General features: G+C 38.5%; 2 protein-coding genes and 1 non-coding gene across 3 annotated transcripts; 1 reads left to right on the top strand and 2 right to left on the bottom strand.

Moving 5' to 3' along the window:
• Positions 1–6,851: 6,851 nt before the first annotated feature.
• Positions 6,852–8,311, bottom strand: LOC143590599 (uncharacterized). The gene is made up of 2 exons (XM_077071033.1): positions 7,461–8,311; positions 6,852–7,098 (listed from the first exon to the last, which is right to left on the bottom strand). Exons 1-2 carry the CDS (start codon positions 8,309–8,311, stop codon positions 6,852–6,854), a joined length of 1,098 nt encoding a protein of 365 aa, XP_076927148.1.
• A 138-nt stretch (positions 8,312–8,449) lies between these two features.
• LOC143590598 (uncharacterized) lies at positions 8,450–9,085 on the bottom strand. Its single transcript, XM_077071032.1, has one exon. The coding sequence runs from the start codon at positions 9,083–9,085 to the stop codon at positions 8,450–8,452; it is 636 nt and encodes a 211-aa protein (XP_076927147.1).
• A 709-nt stretch (positions 9,086–9,794) lies between these two features.
• Positions 9,795–9,901, top strand: LOC143590601 (small nucleolar RNA R71). The gene has a single exon (XR_013145499.1). It is a non-coding gene; the product is annotated as a small nucleolar RNA R71 (small nucleolar RNA).
• The last annotated feature ends 8,004 nt before the right edge of the window (positions 9,902–17,905 follow it).

Here is a 17,905-nt window from a genome sequence, read left to right as displayed (position 1 = left end):
TAGTTTGAGTAGGATTGGAACTATGGATGTTATATAAACCCATCAAAATTTTTATTTTTAGCTTGTAGTGTGTAATTACGTTCTTGTTTATTATTAATAAAAAGAGACATAAACGTTTTATGCAAGATTGTGTTTGGTGTTCTTGATTCACTTGTTTAAGGTTTAACAATACCATGTAAACAGGTCCAAATGGGCACACCTTACACCTACAAAAGTTTCTTTTTGAGTATGCAATATGTAAAATTACTCACAACACCTCGAGCTTTTGAACCAGTCCTAGTGTTAACGGAATGGTGCCTGTTAAATAACCTGCTCAATTAACGTATGTCAGGTCAAATAACGTGTCACACTATAACATTTCACATGTGAAACTAGCTATAAACTTAGGTTTGTAAAAGCATACACATGTATAAGTGTCATATTCGAGTTGAAGAGCTGAGATGATATTTTGCCCGAGAGTCTGTTATTTCCAAAGTGACTGCAAAAAAAAACATATTATTATTCTTTTACTGCTATAGACATTTAAATACGAGGAGGATATTTGCGCGTACAATTGTCTTGTATTAAACAGCAAATCAAGGCATGGGTTGACTCCATCAGAAACTGGTATGGGCCCACTAACAACTAAATCCAACACAAAAAGTTTAGACAGATTCCCAATCGATGGTGGAATAGGTCCACTGAATTCGTTAGCATTCAAAGACCTGGAAAACGACCGAAATAGAAACTAAGAAAAGTAAATTATAGTTCCATGTGGTTTGGCATAAATTATAGATTTCATCCCTAAGGTTTAAAAAAAAGCAGATTCCTAGCCACCTAGTTCTCTTTCACCCATGGTCCACAAAGTTAACATGAGTTATTTTTTCTCTTAAACCCATGCAAACTTACCATTGTACTCAAAACGTTAACAAGGGTAAAAGAGTAAATTTAGATGGGTTTGAAATGAAAGCTAACCCCTGCTAACTTTTTGGAACATGGATGAACTCAAACTAGGTGATTTTTAAACCTTTGGGACGAAAATCATAACTTGGACCAACCTGCAAGACCATCCATGTAATATGATAGGACAAATGTATATTATAATCAAAATCCTTACAAGGAACTCAGCTGGGATAGAGATCCTAGTGTGTGTGGAAGTGGGCTAATGAAACTGCAACCAATCAGGTGTCTGGGAAGCATTTCAAAACAAGTTTGTATATGTTATCCAATAAGCTTACTTTTGAAAGTAAAATTGTAAACCGTAACACGACAATATAAATGGTCTTACAGATGTGATAACTTCCTTAACTTCCCAATTTCTGGAGTAAGAGATCATGCATTCCTACCAGACTCTTATTGTAAGACAGATCCCTACATGTAACAAACAACAATTCCCAAATCAAAATTTAATTTTCATAGGCTAATTGCTTTAAAAAGGACAAACTTTGGTCTAGTGACGTGCGTGAATATATATATAAAAATTTTAAGTAAAAGTTCCACACAAATCGGGTTTTAAAATAGGTTTTCACCTACAACTAAACCACACACAAAAGGCAAGTATACCTATCATTTATAATAAAGTGTTGGTAAGAACCGAGTATCAATCCATGGACACGACAACTTTCTAGTACTAAATCTTTGTAAAAGACCAACCAAACAAATAAATCTTGATTTAGATATTTAACTAATTAAATTAGTATACAATGAAAACAAAGCAAGTAAAAATACAAGAAAAAACAATCAATCCAAAAAACTACCTAGACAAGAATCCACTCTACTAACATGACAAAATAACAACGATACGGAATAACATCATGAATCTAACCATAAATACTAGATTTCAATAAAGTAACCTAATACTAACAAATAATCATCATGATGGGTTTTCAATCAAGAGATAAATATAGACTAACTTGTTTGTCAAAACAACAAAGTCTCATAATCAAAGGAAAGCTAGTATGAACAACTTTCTAACCACGTAAGATTACACTAAAGAAGCCAAATTCATGAAATTAATATTAACTTATGAAACTTTAACTAGCAAGTCATCACCAAATCAAAAATCATAAAAACACTCATCAATTTTCCAATATTAAGTGTAGGGTTTCATACTCATCAATAATTATATAACCAAGTTAATTTTTACTAGTCATTCCTAACTTAGTAATGTAAACAAAGATTTCATGAACATTCAAAGTTTACAAACAAACATCTAGAACATAGTTTTCCAACATGAATGCCTAAACATTTGCAAAACTAACAAGGTTAAGTAACTATAACAAGCATGAACACCATCAATATCAACTTATAAACTCAACCATATTCTTGAAAGAACACCACTTTACTAAAATCATGTATAGATAACATATCACATTAGCAAGAACTTCAACATTGTCTAGATAGCAAAAGTAATTAGCCCATAAGGCTTAATACAACTACAATCAAACTAAAAATAAGCTTACAAAGCATGTTCAAGAACAATGGAATGCAAACTAAGATCAAGCAAGAATTGAAGATGGAATGATGAATCTTGTGTTGGTGTAAGCCTCCAAGAATCCCCTAAAATTGCTGCACTTGGTTGAGAGAGAATCCCCAAGACTCCACCTACCAAAATGAAGTGAAAATAAGTATTTATAAGCTTCTGGACATAGTGCACGGTCATGCACAAAAAGTGCATGGTCGTGCACTATTTTGTGTAAGTCAAACTTTCACTTTCAGATGCTCAGAGTTGCAGGTTCCATAAAGGTGCATGGTCATGCACAAAAAATGCATGGTCGTGCATTTCCGGCACTAGCTAGTGCACTTTCAAAGTTAATGTGTCTTGTTCTCGGCATCGGATAGTGCACGGGCTCGTGCCCTCGGAAGTGCACGGTGGTGCACTAAAAGTGCATGATGGTGCAGTTTCACTTTTGGCACGATAGTAGATGTGCACGGGTTCCAATAAAGGTGCATGGTCATGCACTTTCATAGCATGGTCATGCACTTTGGCACGGTATCAGATGGTGCAGTTTGGTCAGCATGGTCATACACTTCCTTAGCATGGTCATGCACCGGCTCAGCATGGTCATGCACTTTTGGCAGGTTCTTAATTTTTGTCCGAAAAACGCCATCTTTTCATCGTTTCTTCGTCGGGCGGGCGCCCGGACCTGCAAATTCATAAATTTGTCAAATAAGTACCGAATACAACGAATTTTCATGGAGTTTTACCAAAATAAGAGGATAAATTGATACTAAAAGGTGTACACTTTGTGTTACATCAAACATCCCCACACTTGAACGTTGCTTGTCCTCAAGCAAATGAAACAAACTCCACAAAAACAAGAATAACCCGCAAGCAATAATCATTCAAAGTTTTTAAAATATTTACAAGCAAGCACTATTGATGTTTCCAAACAAGCCTATTAAAAATGAAGACATAGTCTAAAGAACATTACATTTGTTGTTCATATTCCCACCTTGCAAACCTCACAATGTTCACTCATACACTCGGCTATATTTAGTGATTATACATGTAATATTGTATGTTGAGAACACTCGATGCCAAGACGATGACCAAACAAAGCATAGGCTTGTTTAAGGCTCAAATCTAACCGACACATACATAGCATAAAAAACAAGTACTTGAGGGTTGTAATTTGGCTTAGGGTTAGGGTGAGGAATTTTTTGGAAAAGTGGCTAAAAAGGCTAGAAAATCCGGAACTAAGCTAGCTAAAAATAAAAACTAACTAAACCAAGTGGTCTAAACGAACCGAGAGCTAAAAAACCAAAAAATGCTCTTTGAATCAAACTTCATCAATATAGGATGAACTAAATTTCTTATTCTTTTCTTGCAACACTTTTTTTTTCTTTTCTTTTTATTTTTTTTTCTCTTTTTCTTTTTTTTCTTTTTTTTTTGATAAAAACTATACAAATAAATACAAACTAATAAAACACTTTGGGATATAGCATTGTGCTTCTAATATTCCCAAGTGATAAAATACATTAAAATGAAATGAAAAAACAAAATAACTTAGCCGAACCGGATTTCTAACAAAAAATGGGTGAAAAATAAAAGGCTTTATGGCTAAGTGGGCGATAAAAAATAGGGCGAAAAAGAAAAACACGGGAAAAGGCTAAACATGGGCTACTAGGAGAATAATCTGTGTAAGGGAAATATAAGTAAAAAAATGGCTAGACATGGGTTTATCCTAAATTCCTTAAATGGTTTAAACTATGTATGTGTATATGGTTTAAAATGCATGCCAAAAACAAGTTCTACTTTGCAATAGTCACCCGGCTCACTCAATTGACCGCAAAAACATGAGCAAAAACAACTGACGAGGCTAACTCACGGAAACGGGCGGAATGGGTAATTTTCGCAAAGTAAGAATGTGAATCTTTTTGTTTGTCATGTTTAAAGGTATGTCTTTTTAAAGATTTTCGGCTTGAATGTCTTAAAGATTTGTGCTTCAGGACAATGCAATTAAAGTTTGAATTAAAAATTGCTTAATGGTTATTATTTGTTACAAAAATTTATTTAGGAGTTTTTCAAAAAATCTTAATTTAAGCCAAAAAAAGTTCAAATTCCCTCCCCACACTTGAATTGTACAACGCCCTCGATGTACAAAAAAAATATAAAAGTAAAGTGCAAAAGAGAGAACAGAAAAACTCCCCTGAAATCCAGAAAGCTGCCAGAAGGTGACTCCCAAGACTCGGCAATGTGACAATCCAAATACCCGACCATGCGACCGTGAGCATCCAACACCCAACCTGGTAAAGCAACCAAAGCAAAAAAAAAAAACAAACCAAAATATGCCCATGACATGCTCGGTAAACACAACAATTTTAAATCCATAACATAACAAAAGAACCAAATCCACAATACAATCCATAAGATAAAGTCTACATACCAACAAAGTACTACATAAATAAACATAAACACAAAGAAACACAAAACACATAAAAAAACTACGAAATTCCTAAACATGCTAAATTTTGAAGGAGTCGATAGCTAGACTCACACTCCCCACACTTATTTCATGGGGTGGAGGGAGAGAACCTCCAGTGCAACCTCGACCGGCTCACCCAAATAGTGTTTCAAACGATGACCATTCACCTTGAAGATGCGTCCATCCTCATGGCCGATCTCAACGGTACCGTAGTCGAATACTTGCCTCACACTAAAGGGGCCGGACCATCGGGATTTCAACTTCCCGGGGAATAAACGAAGGCGAGAATTGTAAAGCAAAAAACGATCGCCCACTTGGAATTGTTTGTGGTCCTTAAAGCGGCCATCATGAAGCCTTTTGGTCCTCTCCTTGTAAATTTTCGAGTTTTCATAAGCTTGGCCTTTCAATTCTTCAAGCTCATGAATCTGACCAAACCTGTTTTTGCCCGCACATGCAAGATCAAGATTAACACTTTTCAAAGCCCAATAGGCTATACGCTCGAGCTCAACAGGGAGATAACACGCTTTCCCGTACACCAATTTAAACGGTGTCGTACCAATCGGTGTTTTGTAAGCGGTACGGAAAGCCCATAATGCCTCATCCAGCTTCTCGGACCAATCCTTACTGTTTTGACTAACCGCCTTTTCAAGGATTCTTTTGATACCCCGATTGGTGACCTCGACCTGCCCGCTCGTCTGCGGGTGATATGGTGTAGAGAACCGATGATGAACACCATATCGGGACAATGCCTTTTCCAACTGGGCATTACAGAAATGAGTCCCACAGTCACTGATCAATGCTTTGGGGGCACCAAAGCGAGAAAACAACTTCTTCTAGAATTTCACCACCGACCTAGCGTCATTAGTGGGCAAGGCTTGCGCCTCGACCCACTTTGAAACATAGTCAACGGCTACTAGGATGTAACGGTGGCTGAAAGAAGTCGGGAAAGGTACCATGAAATCGATGCCCCACACATCAAAAACCTCGCAAACCTGAATCGGTCGCTGAGGCATCTCGTCTCGTGATGAGATGTTGCTTGCCCTTTGGCAAGCATCACAAGACTGCACTATGTCATGAGCATCACGGAAGATGGTTGGCCAAAAGAAACTGGCGTCAAAGACCTTCTTCGCGGTGGATGTGGCTCCATGGTGTCCTCCGGTCGGGCCCTCGTGGCATTGACTCAGGATTTTACATGCTTCATCACCATACATGCACCTACGAACGAGCTGATCGGCTTCGACATGAAACAAATAGGGATCCTCCCAAAAATAATGCTTAACATCATAAAAGAATTTCTTCTTTTGCTGGTGAGTAAGGCCCTTTAAAACGATCCCACTCGCGAGAAAATTCGCGATGTCCGCGAACCAAGGGTAATCTTCATCTATCGTCTCGACATGCATGAGAAACTCATGGGGGAAATTGTGATTTATGTGGATGCCCACTTGTTCCGATGAAGGTGAGCACTCAAGACGAGAGAGATGATCGCCCGCGACATTCTTAGCGCCCTTTTTGTCACGAATCTCAATGTCAAACTCCTGCAGCAATAAAATTCAACGAATGAGTCTCGGCTTCGCATCTTGTTTACTGTAAAGAAAACGAAGTGCTGCATGATCCGTGAACACGATGGTCTTAGAAAGGACAAGATATGACCGAAATTTATCAAATGCAAAGACGACCGCAAGGAGCTCTTTCTCGGTATTCGTGTAATGCTCTTGCGCGTCATTCAGAATCCTGCTCGCATAGTAAATCGGGTGAAAATGTTTATCCCGTCTTTGACCTAAAACCGCCCCAACTGCAAAATCACTAGCATCACACATCAACTCAAAAGGAAGAGTCCAGTCGGGGGCTACCATGATAGGAGCGTTCACCAATTTCTCTTTCAACAACTCAAATGCACGAAGGCACTCGGAGGAGAAAATGAACGGGGCATCCTTCTCGAGGAGCTTAGTCATCGGGCGGGCGATTTGGGAAAAGTCCTTTATGAATCGTGAATCGCCGATAAAAACCCGTGTGACCAAGAAAACTCCTAATAGACTTCACCGAATTCGGTGGAGGAAGTTTAGAAATGGTATCAATTTTGGCTCGATCAACCTCAAGCCCCGCCTGTGAAATCTTATGCCCTAACACAATGCCCTCCTTCACCATGAAGTGGCATTTCTCCCAATTAAGAGCAAGGTTGGCCTCTTCACACCTGGCCAACATTTTCTCCAATTTGCTTAAACAATGATCAAAAGAACTCCCAAAAACAGAAAAGTCATCCATGAAAACCTCCATGGAGTCCTCGATCATATCATGAAATATCGCCACCATACATCTCTGAAACGTGGCTGGGGCATTACACAATCCAAAGGTCATCTGCCGGTAGGCGAATGTGCCATAGGGGCATGTGAATGTCGTCTTCTCCTGATCCTCAGGAGAGATGGGAATCTGAAAATATCCCGAGAAGCCGTCTAGAAAACAATAGAACATTTTTCCCGATAGTCGTTCTAACATCTGATCAACAAAAGGGAGGGAAAATGATCCTTTCTCGTGGCGCCATTGATTTTGCGATACTCAATGCAAACTCTCCATCCCGTGATGGTACGAGTAGGAATTAACTCGTTTTTCTCATTCATCACAACCGTCATACCACCCTTTTTTGGGACAACCTGCACAGGGCTCACCCATGGGGAATCAGAGATCGGATAAATCAATCCAGCATCGAGTAGCTTGATGACCTCTTTCTTCACAACGTCTTGCATATTAGGGTTGAGACGCCTTTGATGCTGCACCACAGGTTTGTACTCCTCCTCCATCAAGATCTTATGGGTACAAAAGGATGGATTAATCCATTTTATATCCATGATCTTCCAAGCAATCGCATGCTTGTGCCTTTTGAGAACCGTAAGCAATTTAACCTTCTCCTCACTCGACAGACTCGAAGAAATGATAACAGGCAAGCGGGACCCATCCTCCAAAAAGGCATACTCCAAATGGGACGGAAGTTCCTTAAGATCAATGGATGGTGGGTCCTCAACAGAAGGTTTTGTCTTAGGCTCAGCAACGCGATCAACATCCTCAATTTTCTCCAAACACTCAGGAGGCTCGTGGTCTACACCATAAACCAACTCCTTAAGTAGAGGCTCAATGACAAGGTCAGAACCAACTCCACTAATCAACTGAGTATCAAGAGAAATCTCCTCACACATGTCCTGAAGATGTTCACACACACAAGAATCAATGGTATCAATGTAAAGTATGCCATCATGATCCTGTGGGTGTCGCATGGATTTCCCAATATCAAAGGTCACCTCCTCGTCTCCAACTCTAAGAGTAAGTCTGCCGGTGCAGACATCAATGAGAGCTCTAGCAGTAGCTAGGAAAGGACGACCTAGGATAAGTGGTACATTTTTATCCTCATCCATGTCTAAGATCACAAAATCGACAGGAAACACGAAATTTTTTGATTTTCACAAGCATATTCTCAACTATACCGCGAGGGTATTTCACAGAATGGTCAGCAAGCTGGATGCTCATGCGAGTAGGCTTAGGCTCACCCAGGTCTAGTTTGGAAAAACGGAATAGGGCATCAAGTTTATACTAGTACCTAGGTCGGCTAAAGCATTACTAACCGACAAACTACCGATCAAACAAGGAATGGTGAAACTGCCCGGATCGGTCATTTTTTTGGGCAGTTTATTATGAAGGACCGCGGAACACTCCCCATTCAAAGTAACACAAGAAAGCTTCTCCAACTTCTTCTTATTCGAGAGGACCACTTTCAAGAACTTAGCATACTTCGGCATTTCTTTCAAGGCATCAAGGAAAGGAAGATTAATGTGTAACTGCTTAAAAAGCTCTAAGAATTTCCCATACTGCTCTTCCATCTTTTGCTTCTTCAAACGGCCTGGGTATGGAATGGGAGGAACATAAGTCCTGACTGGCTCACTGGGTTGTGCGGTACTTGTTGGATCTAGCCTCGAGTGCACCTCACCAGGAGTCTCAGTCTCGATCTCATAAGCAATCGGTTTTGGTGTGGAAACCGATGCGTCAACAGGAATGGTAGTCCTACCACTCCTCAGGGTAATAGCCTTAGCTTCAGCATTTGGATTCCTTTCGGTATTACTAGGAAGGCTACCCTGCTGTCTCTCAGAGAGGAGTTGAGCAATCTGTCCAACTTGATTTTCGATGGTTTGCATGGATGCTTTCTGATTCCTCAACTCAAGATCGTTCCTCTGGAGCGTCTCATCAATTTTCAGGTTCCTTTGCTCAGCCAATTTGTTTGAGGTCTCGGTCTTAGCCAAAAGTTGGGACAAAAGGCTTTCAACGCTAGTCCCCCCACCTGACTGATTACCACTGCTGTAACCCTAAAATTAAGGCTTTTGCTGGTAAGATTGATTTTGGGTTTGGCTTTGATAATTTGGCTTTCTGTCAAAACCCAGTGACATTTGATTTTGATTGCTACCACCATCTTTCCAGCTGAAATTGGGGTGGTTTCCCCATCCCGGGTTGTAGGTGTTGCCGTAGGCATTGTTTTGGCGGCCCACAAAGTCAACATCCTCCACCACCATGGCCTGCTGGCATTGACTTGTCTGGTGTTTTCCGTCACACATACCAAAACGAGAACTAGATTTGACAAGATTGGATTGCATTTGTGCAAATCTTTTAGCAAGAGCTTCTAACTGGGCGGAGACAAGGGTGTTTGAATCAACGTGATGAACACCCTTAGAGGAAGGAATACAACGAGGCGGATTATACGCGAAACTCTTCTTAGCGGCTTTCTCCAAGATATCAAGCGCCTCATTTGGGGTACACCTACCGAAATCTCCTCCCGCAACCAGATCGACGGCCTGCTTTTGTGCCCCGGATAAAGCGTCAAAGAATGTACGACATTGAAGCCCACGACTCAAACCGTGATGAGGGCATCTTCTCAATAAGCCCTTAAACATCTCCCATGCGGCATGAAGTGACTCATCATCATCGACACAAAAACCAGTGATGTTTGCTCAGAATTTAACAGTTTTATCGGGTGGGAAATATTGAAAAAGAAACTGCTCAACTAATTGATTCCAAGTGGTGATAGAACCGGAAGGGAGTGCCTATAACCACTCTAGAGCATACCCGCGAAGTGAGAATGGAAAAAGTCTAAGTCTCACGGCATCATCAGAACAATTATTGATTTTGAATGTCACAGATAATTGAAGGAAATGTGAAACGTGAGCATGAGGGTCCTCGTTCTGGAGACCATGAAAAGAAACAGAATTTTCAACCATATGAATGATGCTCGACTTGATCTCGAAACTCACTGCAATCTCGGGTTGTGTGACACTGCTGCCATAACCTTCAAGCGATGGTGTGGCAAAGTCTTCCATGTGACCTTGATCGTTCGGGTCCGCCATCTCTTCTTCTTCTACCTCGGGGGTGTCGGTATCCTCCACTTCCTCGTTTTCAATGACCTCGGCGACCTCGCGTACTCTCCTCCTCAAACCTTCTCGAAGATGTCGCTTGGGCTCTGAAAGAGGTGAAACAAGCTCAGGATCGAGCGTGGTGGACATTCATCACCCGGAAGAACGCGGAATGGAAAACGAACAAAGACACGGAAACTAACTAGAAACTACACTAAAATAAATATAAGATGAATAAAAATAAAATAAAATAAAATAACCTAGATAAAAAATATAAACAAAGCTAATCAAAGACTCAGATCGTTCTTTAAAAATCACCGTGTCCCCAGAAACGGCGCCAAAAACTTGACGTGTGTGAATATATATAAAAATTTAAGTAAAAGTTCCACACAAATCGGGTTTTAAAATAGGTTTTCACCTACAACTGAACCACACACGAAAGGCAAGTGTACCTATCGTTTATAATAAAGTGTTGGTAAGAACCGAGTATCAATCCATGGACACGACAACTTTCTAGTACTAAATCTTTGTAAAAGACCAACCGAACAAATAAATCTTGATTTAGATGTTTAACTAATTAAACTAGCATACAATGAAAACAAAGCAAGTAAAAATACAAGAAAAAACAATCAATCCAACAAACTACCTAGACAAGAGTCCACTCTACAAACATGACAAAATAACAATGATATGGAATAACATCATGAATCTAAACATAAATACTAGATTTCAATAAAGCAACATAATACTAACAAATAATCATCATTATGGGTTTTCAATCAAGAGATAAATATAGATTAACTTGTTTGTCAAAACATCAAAGTCTCATAATCAAAGGAAAGCTAGTATGAAAAACATTCTTAACACCTAAGATTACACTAAAGAAGCCAAATTCATGAAATTAATATAAACTTATGAAACTTTAACTAGCAAGTCATCACCAAGTCAAGAATCATAACAACACTCATCAATTTTCCAATATTAAGTGTAGGGTTTCATACTCATCAATAATTATATAACCAAGTTAATTTTTACTAGTCATTCCTAACTTAGTAATGTAAACAAAGATTTCATGAGCATTAAAAGTTTACAAACAAACATCTAGAACATAGTTTTCCAACATGAATGCCTAAACATTTGCAAAACTAACAAGGTTAAGTAACTATAACAAGCATGAACACCATCAATATCAACTTATAAACTCAACCATATTCTTAAAAGAACATCACTTTACCAAAATCATGCATAGATAATATATCACATTAGCAAGAGCTTCAACATTGTCTAGATAGCAAAAGTAATTAGCCCATAAGGCTTAATACAACTACAATCAAACTAGAAATAAGCTTACAAAACATGTTGTTCGCTTACCTGCCACTTCATTGTAAATCGTTTGGATGTTTCTATAAAATATAAAAGGAGCCAATTCCACGTAGTTCAAGAACAAAGGAATGAAAACTAAGATCAAGCAAGGATTGAAGGATGGAATGATGAATCTTGTGTTGGTGGAAGCCTCCAAGAATCCCCTAAAATTGCTGCACTTGGTTGAGAGAGAATCTGTCACACCCTCAAATCCACTAACGAAGTTTTACCGTCAGAGGGTGTGAACTAACAGGATCGGAATCATTAGTTATAATCAAACCATAAAAACGTTTAAATGAAAATAAGTTCGGAAGCGTAAAAACCAAAAGATAAAAGTTGCGTCACGCAGGACAACTCAAAACCCCATAATAACAGTTTAAAAATCAGGTTGCATAAACAAAAGCGTTTCAAACAATGCATGATCCTATACCGCACGCCCGCCTCGGCTACCTGAGAATAACATACTAAAAGTGTCAACACGAGGTTGGTGAGTTCACAAGTTTATATAAAATAAAGCGTTTAGCGTTTGCGTTCAGCGTTTTGCGTTTAGAGTTTTGCGTTCAGCGTTTTGCGTTCAGCGTTTTGCGTTACCAGATAGTGTAATGTCAATTATATATCTATAGGTAGCTAGCCTATAAAACAAGTATTATGAAGTGTTCGACACCGAAGCTGACTGTTTATCATTTGCCTTGCCACCAGGTCTATCCCGACCATGGTATGTGTTTAGCCAAGATTACACCCACTCGACCTCCAGTCGAGTTTAGCGTTGGGTGGGGTTTGTCAAACCCAGTAGTACTACTCAACAATGACTCGCTATTATCCAATACTAAACGGTTCGATGTGAATGAAGGACTTTAGTTATTGCGTTTGCCACTTAGTCTTTACAAGTGATATATAATTTATATTAACAAAATCTTAAATGCGTTTTCGGAGTATGTTATCTCCCCCAAGTGAAAAGCGTTTGAAAACAGTTTAAAGGGGTAAGTGAAACTCACTGTTTGCGAAGAATTCCCAAAATAAATCACCAAAGGATGCGCGTCACAGAAAAACTCTCTCTAGCGTTTTAAAACAACAAATAGATTTTTCTAAGTGTCGGAACTATTATCGAGTCTCTAGACTCGGCACATAATACCTATGCACACAATGTGTTTCGTGTTTCGTTTGTGAATCGTGTGTGACTTTAACAAGTACATTCGTGATACAATACATGTGTGAACAATTATTTACGTGTCATGTATTAATAATGTACATAACTAGCAATAATTCCCCCAAGGGCAATTTGGTCAAAACACGACAACTATTTAGCAAGTATTCCCCACAGGGGCAATTTGGTCAAAACATAACAATTATATAGCAAGTATCATGTTTCATGCATTTTCACAAAATTCAGCAGCTAGTTTCACCGAGACAGAAATTCTACTTGAAAGATTGTACTATTACACCGATCATAGCATCTCAATTAATTTACCAAAAATCATCACAAAAGCATATATGTGTTAGGTTTCCAGAACATGTTTTATTTTATTTTTATTCCACATAGATTTCTCATAATGATCAAAACATTGCAGCAAGCTCATAACAGTTAAATTCATGCGCAACAGAATTTTATTTGAAATTCCCGTTAAATGAAAATTCCAAAAAATGCAAGACCACTTGGGTTAGGTTCCTAACTCAACAAGTCAACTTCCAGAAGTGGAACCAACCCAATTTGTCTTGTAGTTCATGAGATATAACATTTACAAAACAACCAAACAGCAGGTCTAACAACTCAGCTTTGCACAACGTTTTTGTAAAATCATAAAGGTTAACTTTTACACGTCTAAAAATTGCAAATTTATATTTTTTAGAAACTAGACTCAACCTAGTTTACTGTAGTATCAATAATCTCAAAATCAAAGACACAACCTAGTTTACTGTAGTATCAAAAACTCAACAATTGAACATCAACAACACAATCTGTCCAGAAACTGTTTGTAACAAAACTCAACATATTAACTATCTACGGACCATAATCCGTTCATATAACACTCTAGACACCATAACCACCATCCATGCATATCAATTACACCATACATACATGGTTAGGGTTTTATTTGATCTCAAAATCAAAGACACAACAATTAACATGTAATAATATCCATTCTAGTTATCAAATCATCATCAATACATCATCCAATCATACAAGACATATGAACACAACTTATATACAAAAATCGGCCCTAGGGTTTTTAATTAATCCATTAAAAATCGAAATTAAGTATAAAGGATGCAAGGGATAGTCGTTTATACCTTCCTAGCACCTTAATCTTCAATCAAAAGCTTGAAAAATTGCTTGTATGTGTGTGTGTGATGGCCGACGGCTGCCAAGGGGGGTGAGAGGGAGGGCCGATCGGTGTGGGAGGAGAGAAAGGTGTTAGGGTTTTAGGTTTATGTTATTATTTATAATAACATGTTACACTTTAGTCCCTCAACTTCCAAATGTTACTTTTCTAGCTTAAATAACTAGTTCTAGCACATTGAGTTAACGTTTATACAATGTTATCACATAACACATAAGTCTAACACATAATTATCACATAATTATTGTTTTGACGTTTTTCGTTTATTCACCAATTGTTTGCGTCAACTCGTTTGCGTTTCGGTGCAAATTCCCGAAAGACTACACATGTAGTAAGTGTCAAGCGTCATTTAAACCCTAGTTTAAATGTGATGAGGTGTGCGTTATAGGTTCAGTGATCTAAAGTTTGAATTGACGGAGTTGAGTTAACGAAGTTAACCTGAAATTGACGAATGTCACAGAATCCCCAAGACTCCACCCATCAAAATGAAGTGAAAATAAGTGTTTATAAGCTTCTGGACAAAGTGCACGGTCATGCACAAAAAGTGCATGGTCGTGCACTATTTTGGGTAAGTCAAACTTTCACTTTCGGATGCTCAGAGTTGCAGGTTCCATAAAGGTGCATGGTCAAGCACAAACAATGCATGGTCGTGCATTTCCGGCACCAGCTAGTGCACTTTCAAAGTTAATGTGTCTTGTTCTCGGCATCGGATAGTGCACGGGCTCGTGCCCTCGGAAGTGCACGGTGGTGCACAAAAAGTGCATGATGGTGCAGTTTCACTTTTGGCACGATAGTAGATGTACACGGGTTCCAATAAAGGTGCATGGTCATGCACTTTGGCACGGTATCAGATGTGCTCGGGTTCCAATAAAGGTGCATGGTCATGCACTTTCATAGCATGGTCATGCACTTTCGCACGATATCAGATGTGCACGTATTCCAATAAAGGTGCATGGTGGTGCACTAAAAGCGCATGATGGTGCAGTTTGGTCAGCATGGTCATACACTTCCTTAGCATGGTCATGCACCGGCTCAGCATGGTCATGCACTTTCTTAGCATGGTCATGCACTTTTGGCAGGTTCTTAATTTTTGTCCGAAAAACGCCATCTTTTCATCGTTTCTTCGTCGGGCGGGCGCCCGGACATGCAAATTCATAAATTTGTCAAATAAGTACCGAATACAACGAATTTTCATGGAGTTTTACCAAAATAAGAGGATAATTTGATACTAAAAGGTGTACACTTTGTGTTACATGTAACACCCCGTAACCGCAGCGGAAACGTAAACGGGATGCAATAGACACGTCTGATATCAACAGCATTGCTTATAAAGAGAACACCACTACATTAATTCACATCATATTACATTGTTCCATGTTTAGTTATCATCTAGGCGACAGCACGTAAGTTTTACCAATAATACATTAACATATTAATACAACATGATCACTAAGCTTCCACAAAAGCACACATCATCAAGCATGTAGCACTTATTCCAGCTTGGGAGTACCTAGAAAGCATGTAAAGAAAACGGGTCAACTACGAATAGTTTGTGAGTTTCACAATTTGAATAAACCATGATAAATCCATATCATATTATAATCTTATCTGGGGACACAGTTAACCCAGTACTGTACTCATTCTGGGGGCAACGTTAACCCAGAATCACTACCAAAGACCTCTGGAGACACAGTTAACCCAGTAACACTTCCAAAGACATCTGGGGACACATTTAACCCAGTAACACTTCCAAAGACATCTGGGGACACAGTTAACCCAGTAATGTACCCATTCCATACGATTCCCGTACAATCAAATATTTATAAATACACGCAATTGCATGCGTTCAGTATGTAATTAAACATTTAAATAATAACATGCTTTCCGCCCCGGGAAAATATTTAAAAACAATTCAGAAAAAGGGGCTCGTGAAACTCACCTTATCGTAGGCAAATTAGTAATACAATACTCCAGCTACTAGTCCAAATCTGTAATACGATCCCTAGTTCGTTACTATACAATCACTATTAACATAATCTTTAACCGTGTTAACCGGTACATCTGGGGACACAGTTAACCCAGTACTGTACCCGTTCTGGGGGCAATGTTAACCCAGTAACACTTCACCGGACTCAGATTGTGATATCGTTTAGAGTTCACTAGTCAGATTTACTATTAGTCGTTTTTCCCGTTTTGCGTGCCTAGCAAGGTTATCCATTTTTATGTTTCAAAAATGAGTTTGGTCACACACGACCCGAAAATAGTTGTTAATTGATTATTTAACTAAAGTTGTGAAATTAGGGCTCGGTTTAGACGCCCCGATTGGCCGCGGGACCCGTTTCCGTTTTTAGCGTACCGGAAACTGTTAAAAATTACTCAAATCATCCAAATTACTTTCGGATGATTCATTTTTACTTGTTTAACTCAATTATATGAAAATAGTTCATTTTTAGGGTTTTTATACACCAGTCAGCTCGCTTATGCGAACTTTACCGGTTTACGCGTTTTAAGCTTTAAAAGTTTGTTTTAGCACAAATAATTATCCGTTTAGTCTCGGATCTTAAAATTTTGCACAAATCACTTTTTGACAGTGGGGAATTTTATAAAAATATTTCCATAATTAATTTTATAATTAAAATTTATTTATCAATTTTTAAACACCATTTAAACACTAAATATGTCGTAAATACCAAATGATCTTAGAAAATCCCAAATTTTTCCTGGATGACCCCTGCCATCTCCATAGTCCCCTGTAATTTTTCCAGAACCACAATCCCTTTTTAAATGCCATTTTCACTAAAACCGAGCTAGAAAACCCTAGAACTCGTTTAACCGAAAAGCCTACTTAGACTTCTCCAACTGACCTCAATTTTTTTGTGTGGCTTATACATGTTATAAAAAGCTTATCTGAAATTTTCCAGAATTTTTCATGATATTTAACCATTTTTCACCATTTTTGGCCAAAACCGAGCATTAAATTCACCAAATATTCATCCTTTATCCAAAAATTACCAAAAATTCACAGAACTCATATTTTCATATATCTAATACCTCTGTAAAATTTCATGACCTAACTCTAAATGTATCGCAGTCTGTCCAAAAATACAAACATCACACAAAACCGAACTACCTTGAGTTTCTAGCTTCAAACCGCAAGAATCTCGCTTTCTAGCCCTTGCTAGCAACTAGATACAACACCTACAAGCACAATAACACCACACCAAGCAAGTTACACCCACAATCAAGCCATTTCTTTCATGGTTTCGGTTATGATATAAAAACAACGATTTAACCGTAAAAATTCGTTTTTGGTTCGTTTAACTCCTTTCTTGGACCAAGATCCCTTGTATAACCCGTATACATCACTTGATCATGCAAGAATCGGTTCCATTTCGGGTTTTCACCCTTTTTCACTTGGAAACCTCATTTCCTTGCAAGAAAACTCAAGAAACGAACATAAACACGTGAATATCTCGATCATTACCTCGTTATTCTTGCTAGAATTGTCGGTTTTTAGTTCTTGGACTTGAGAGAGTTGAAGGTTTGTTGGATTGTGTTTGTGAAAAAAGAAAATAATAAAGGGGGTGTGGACATTAAGTCCGATCGGAAGTCAAGGAGGGTGGGGTGGGACCCACCTCTCCATTTTCAACCACATATTTGGATTCTCGAAATCCGGATAATGTTTTGAATAATCTGGTTCAGTTCGTTTTTCGGTTAAACGTTTGGTATTAAAACGAGGCTAAAACGGTCGTTTTTCGGCTTAAAAATGAAATTTATATAAAACCAATTTAAAAACTTAAACCATGACATTTATTAACTTAAAACATCATAGTATTAATAATTGTGCATCTTTTTCGGCTTGATCGATCGTCTCTTGCTTGGTTTGGTATTAAAGGTTTCGTTTAACGTACCG

The sequence above is a fragment of the Bidens hawaiensis genome, unplaced genomic scaffold (genome assembly GCF_021521415.1).
Source record: "Bidens hawaiensis isolate Kalapana, Puna unplaced genomic scaffold, B.hawaiensis_p1.1 tig00038681_1, whole genome shotgun sequence".
Taxonomy (NCBI): domain Eukaryota; kingdom Viridiplantae; phylum Streptophyta; class Magnoliopsida; order Asterales; family Asteraceae; genus Bidens; species Bidens hawaiensis.
This window is presented reverse-complemented; position numbering and strand designations above follow the sequence as displayed.

Coding starts and splice junctions, on each gene's coding strand:
- LOC143590599 (XM_077071033.1), bottom strand. CDS start 8,311: ATGGATGAGGATAAAAATGTACCACTTATCCTAGGTCGTCCTTTCCTA. Junction 7,099..7,460: donor GGATGGAGAGTTTGCATTGA/GTATCGCAAAAT, acceptor AATGTTGGCCAG/GTGTGAAGAGGCCAACCTTG.
- LOC143590598 (XM_077071032.1), bottom strand. CDS start 9,085: ATGCAAACCATCGAAAATCAAGTTGGACAGATTGCTCAACTCCTCTCT.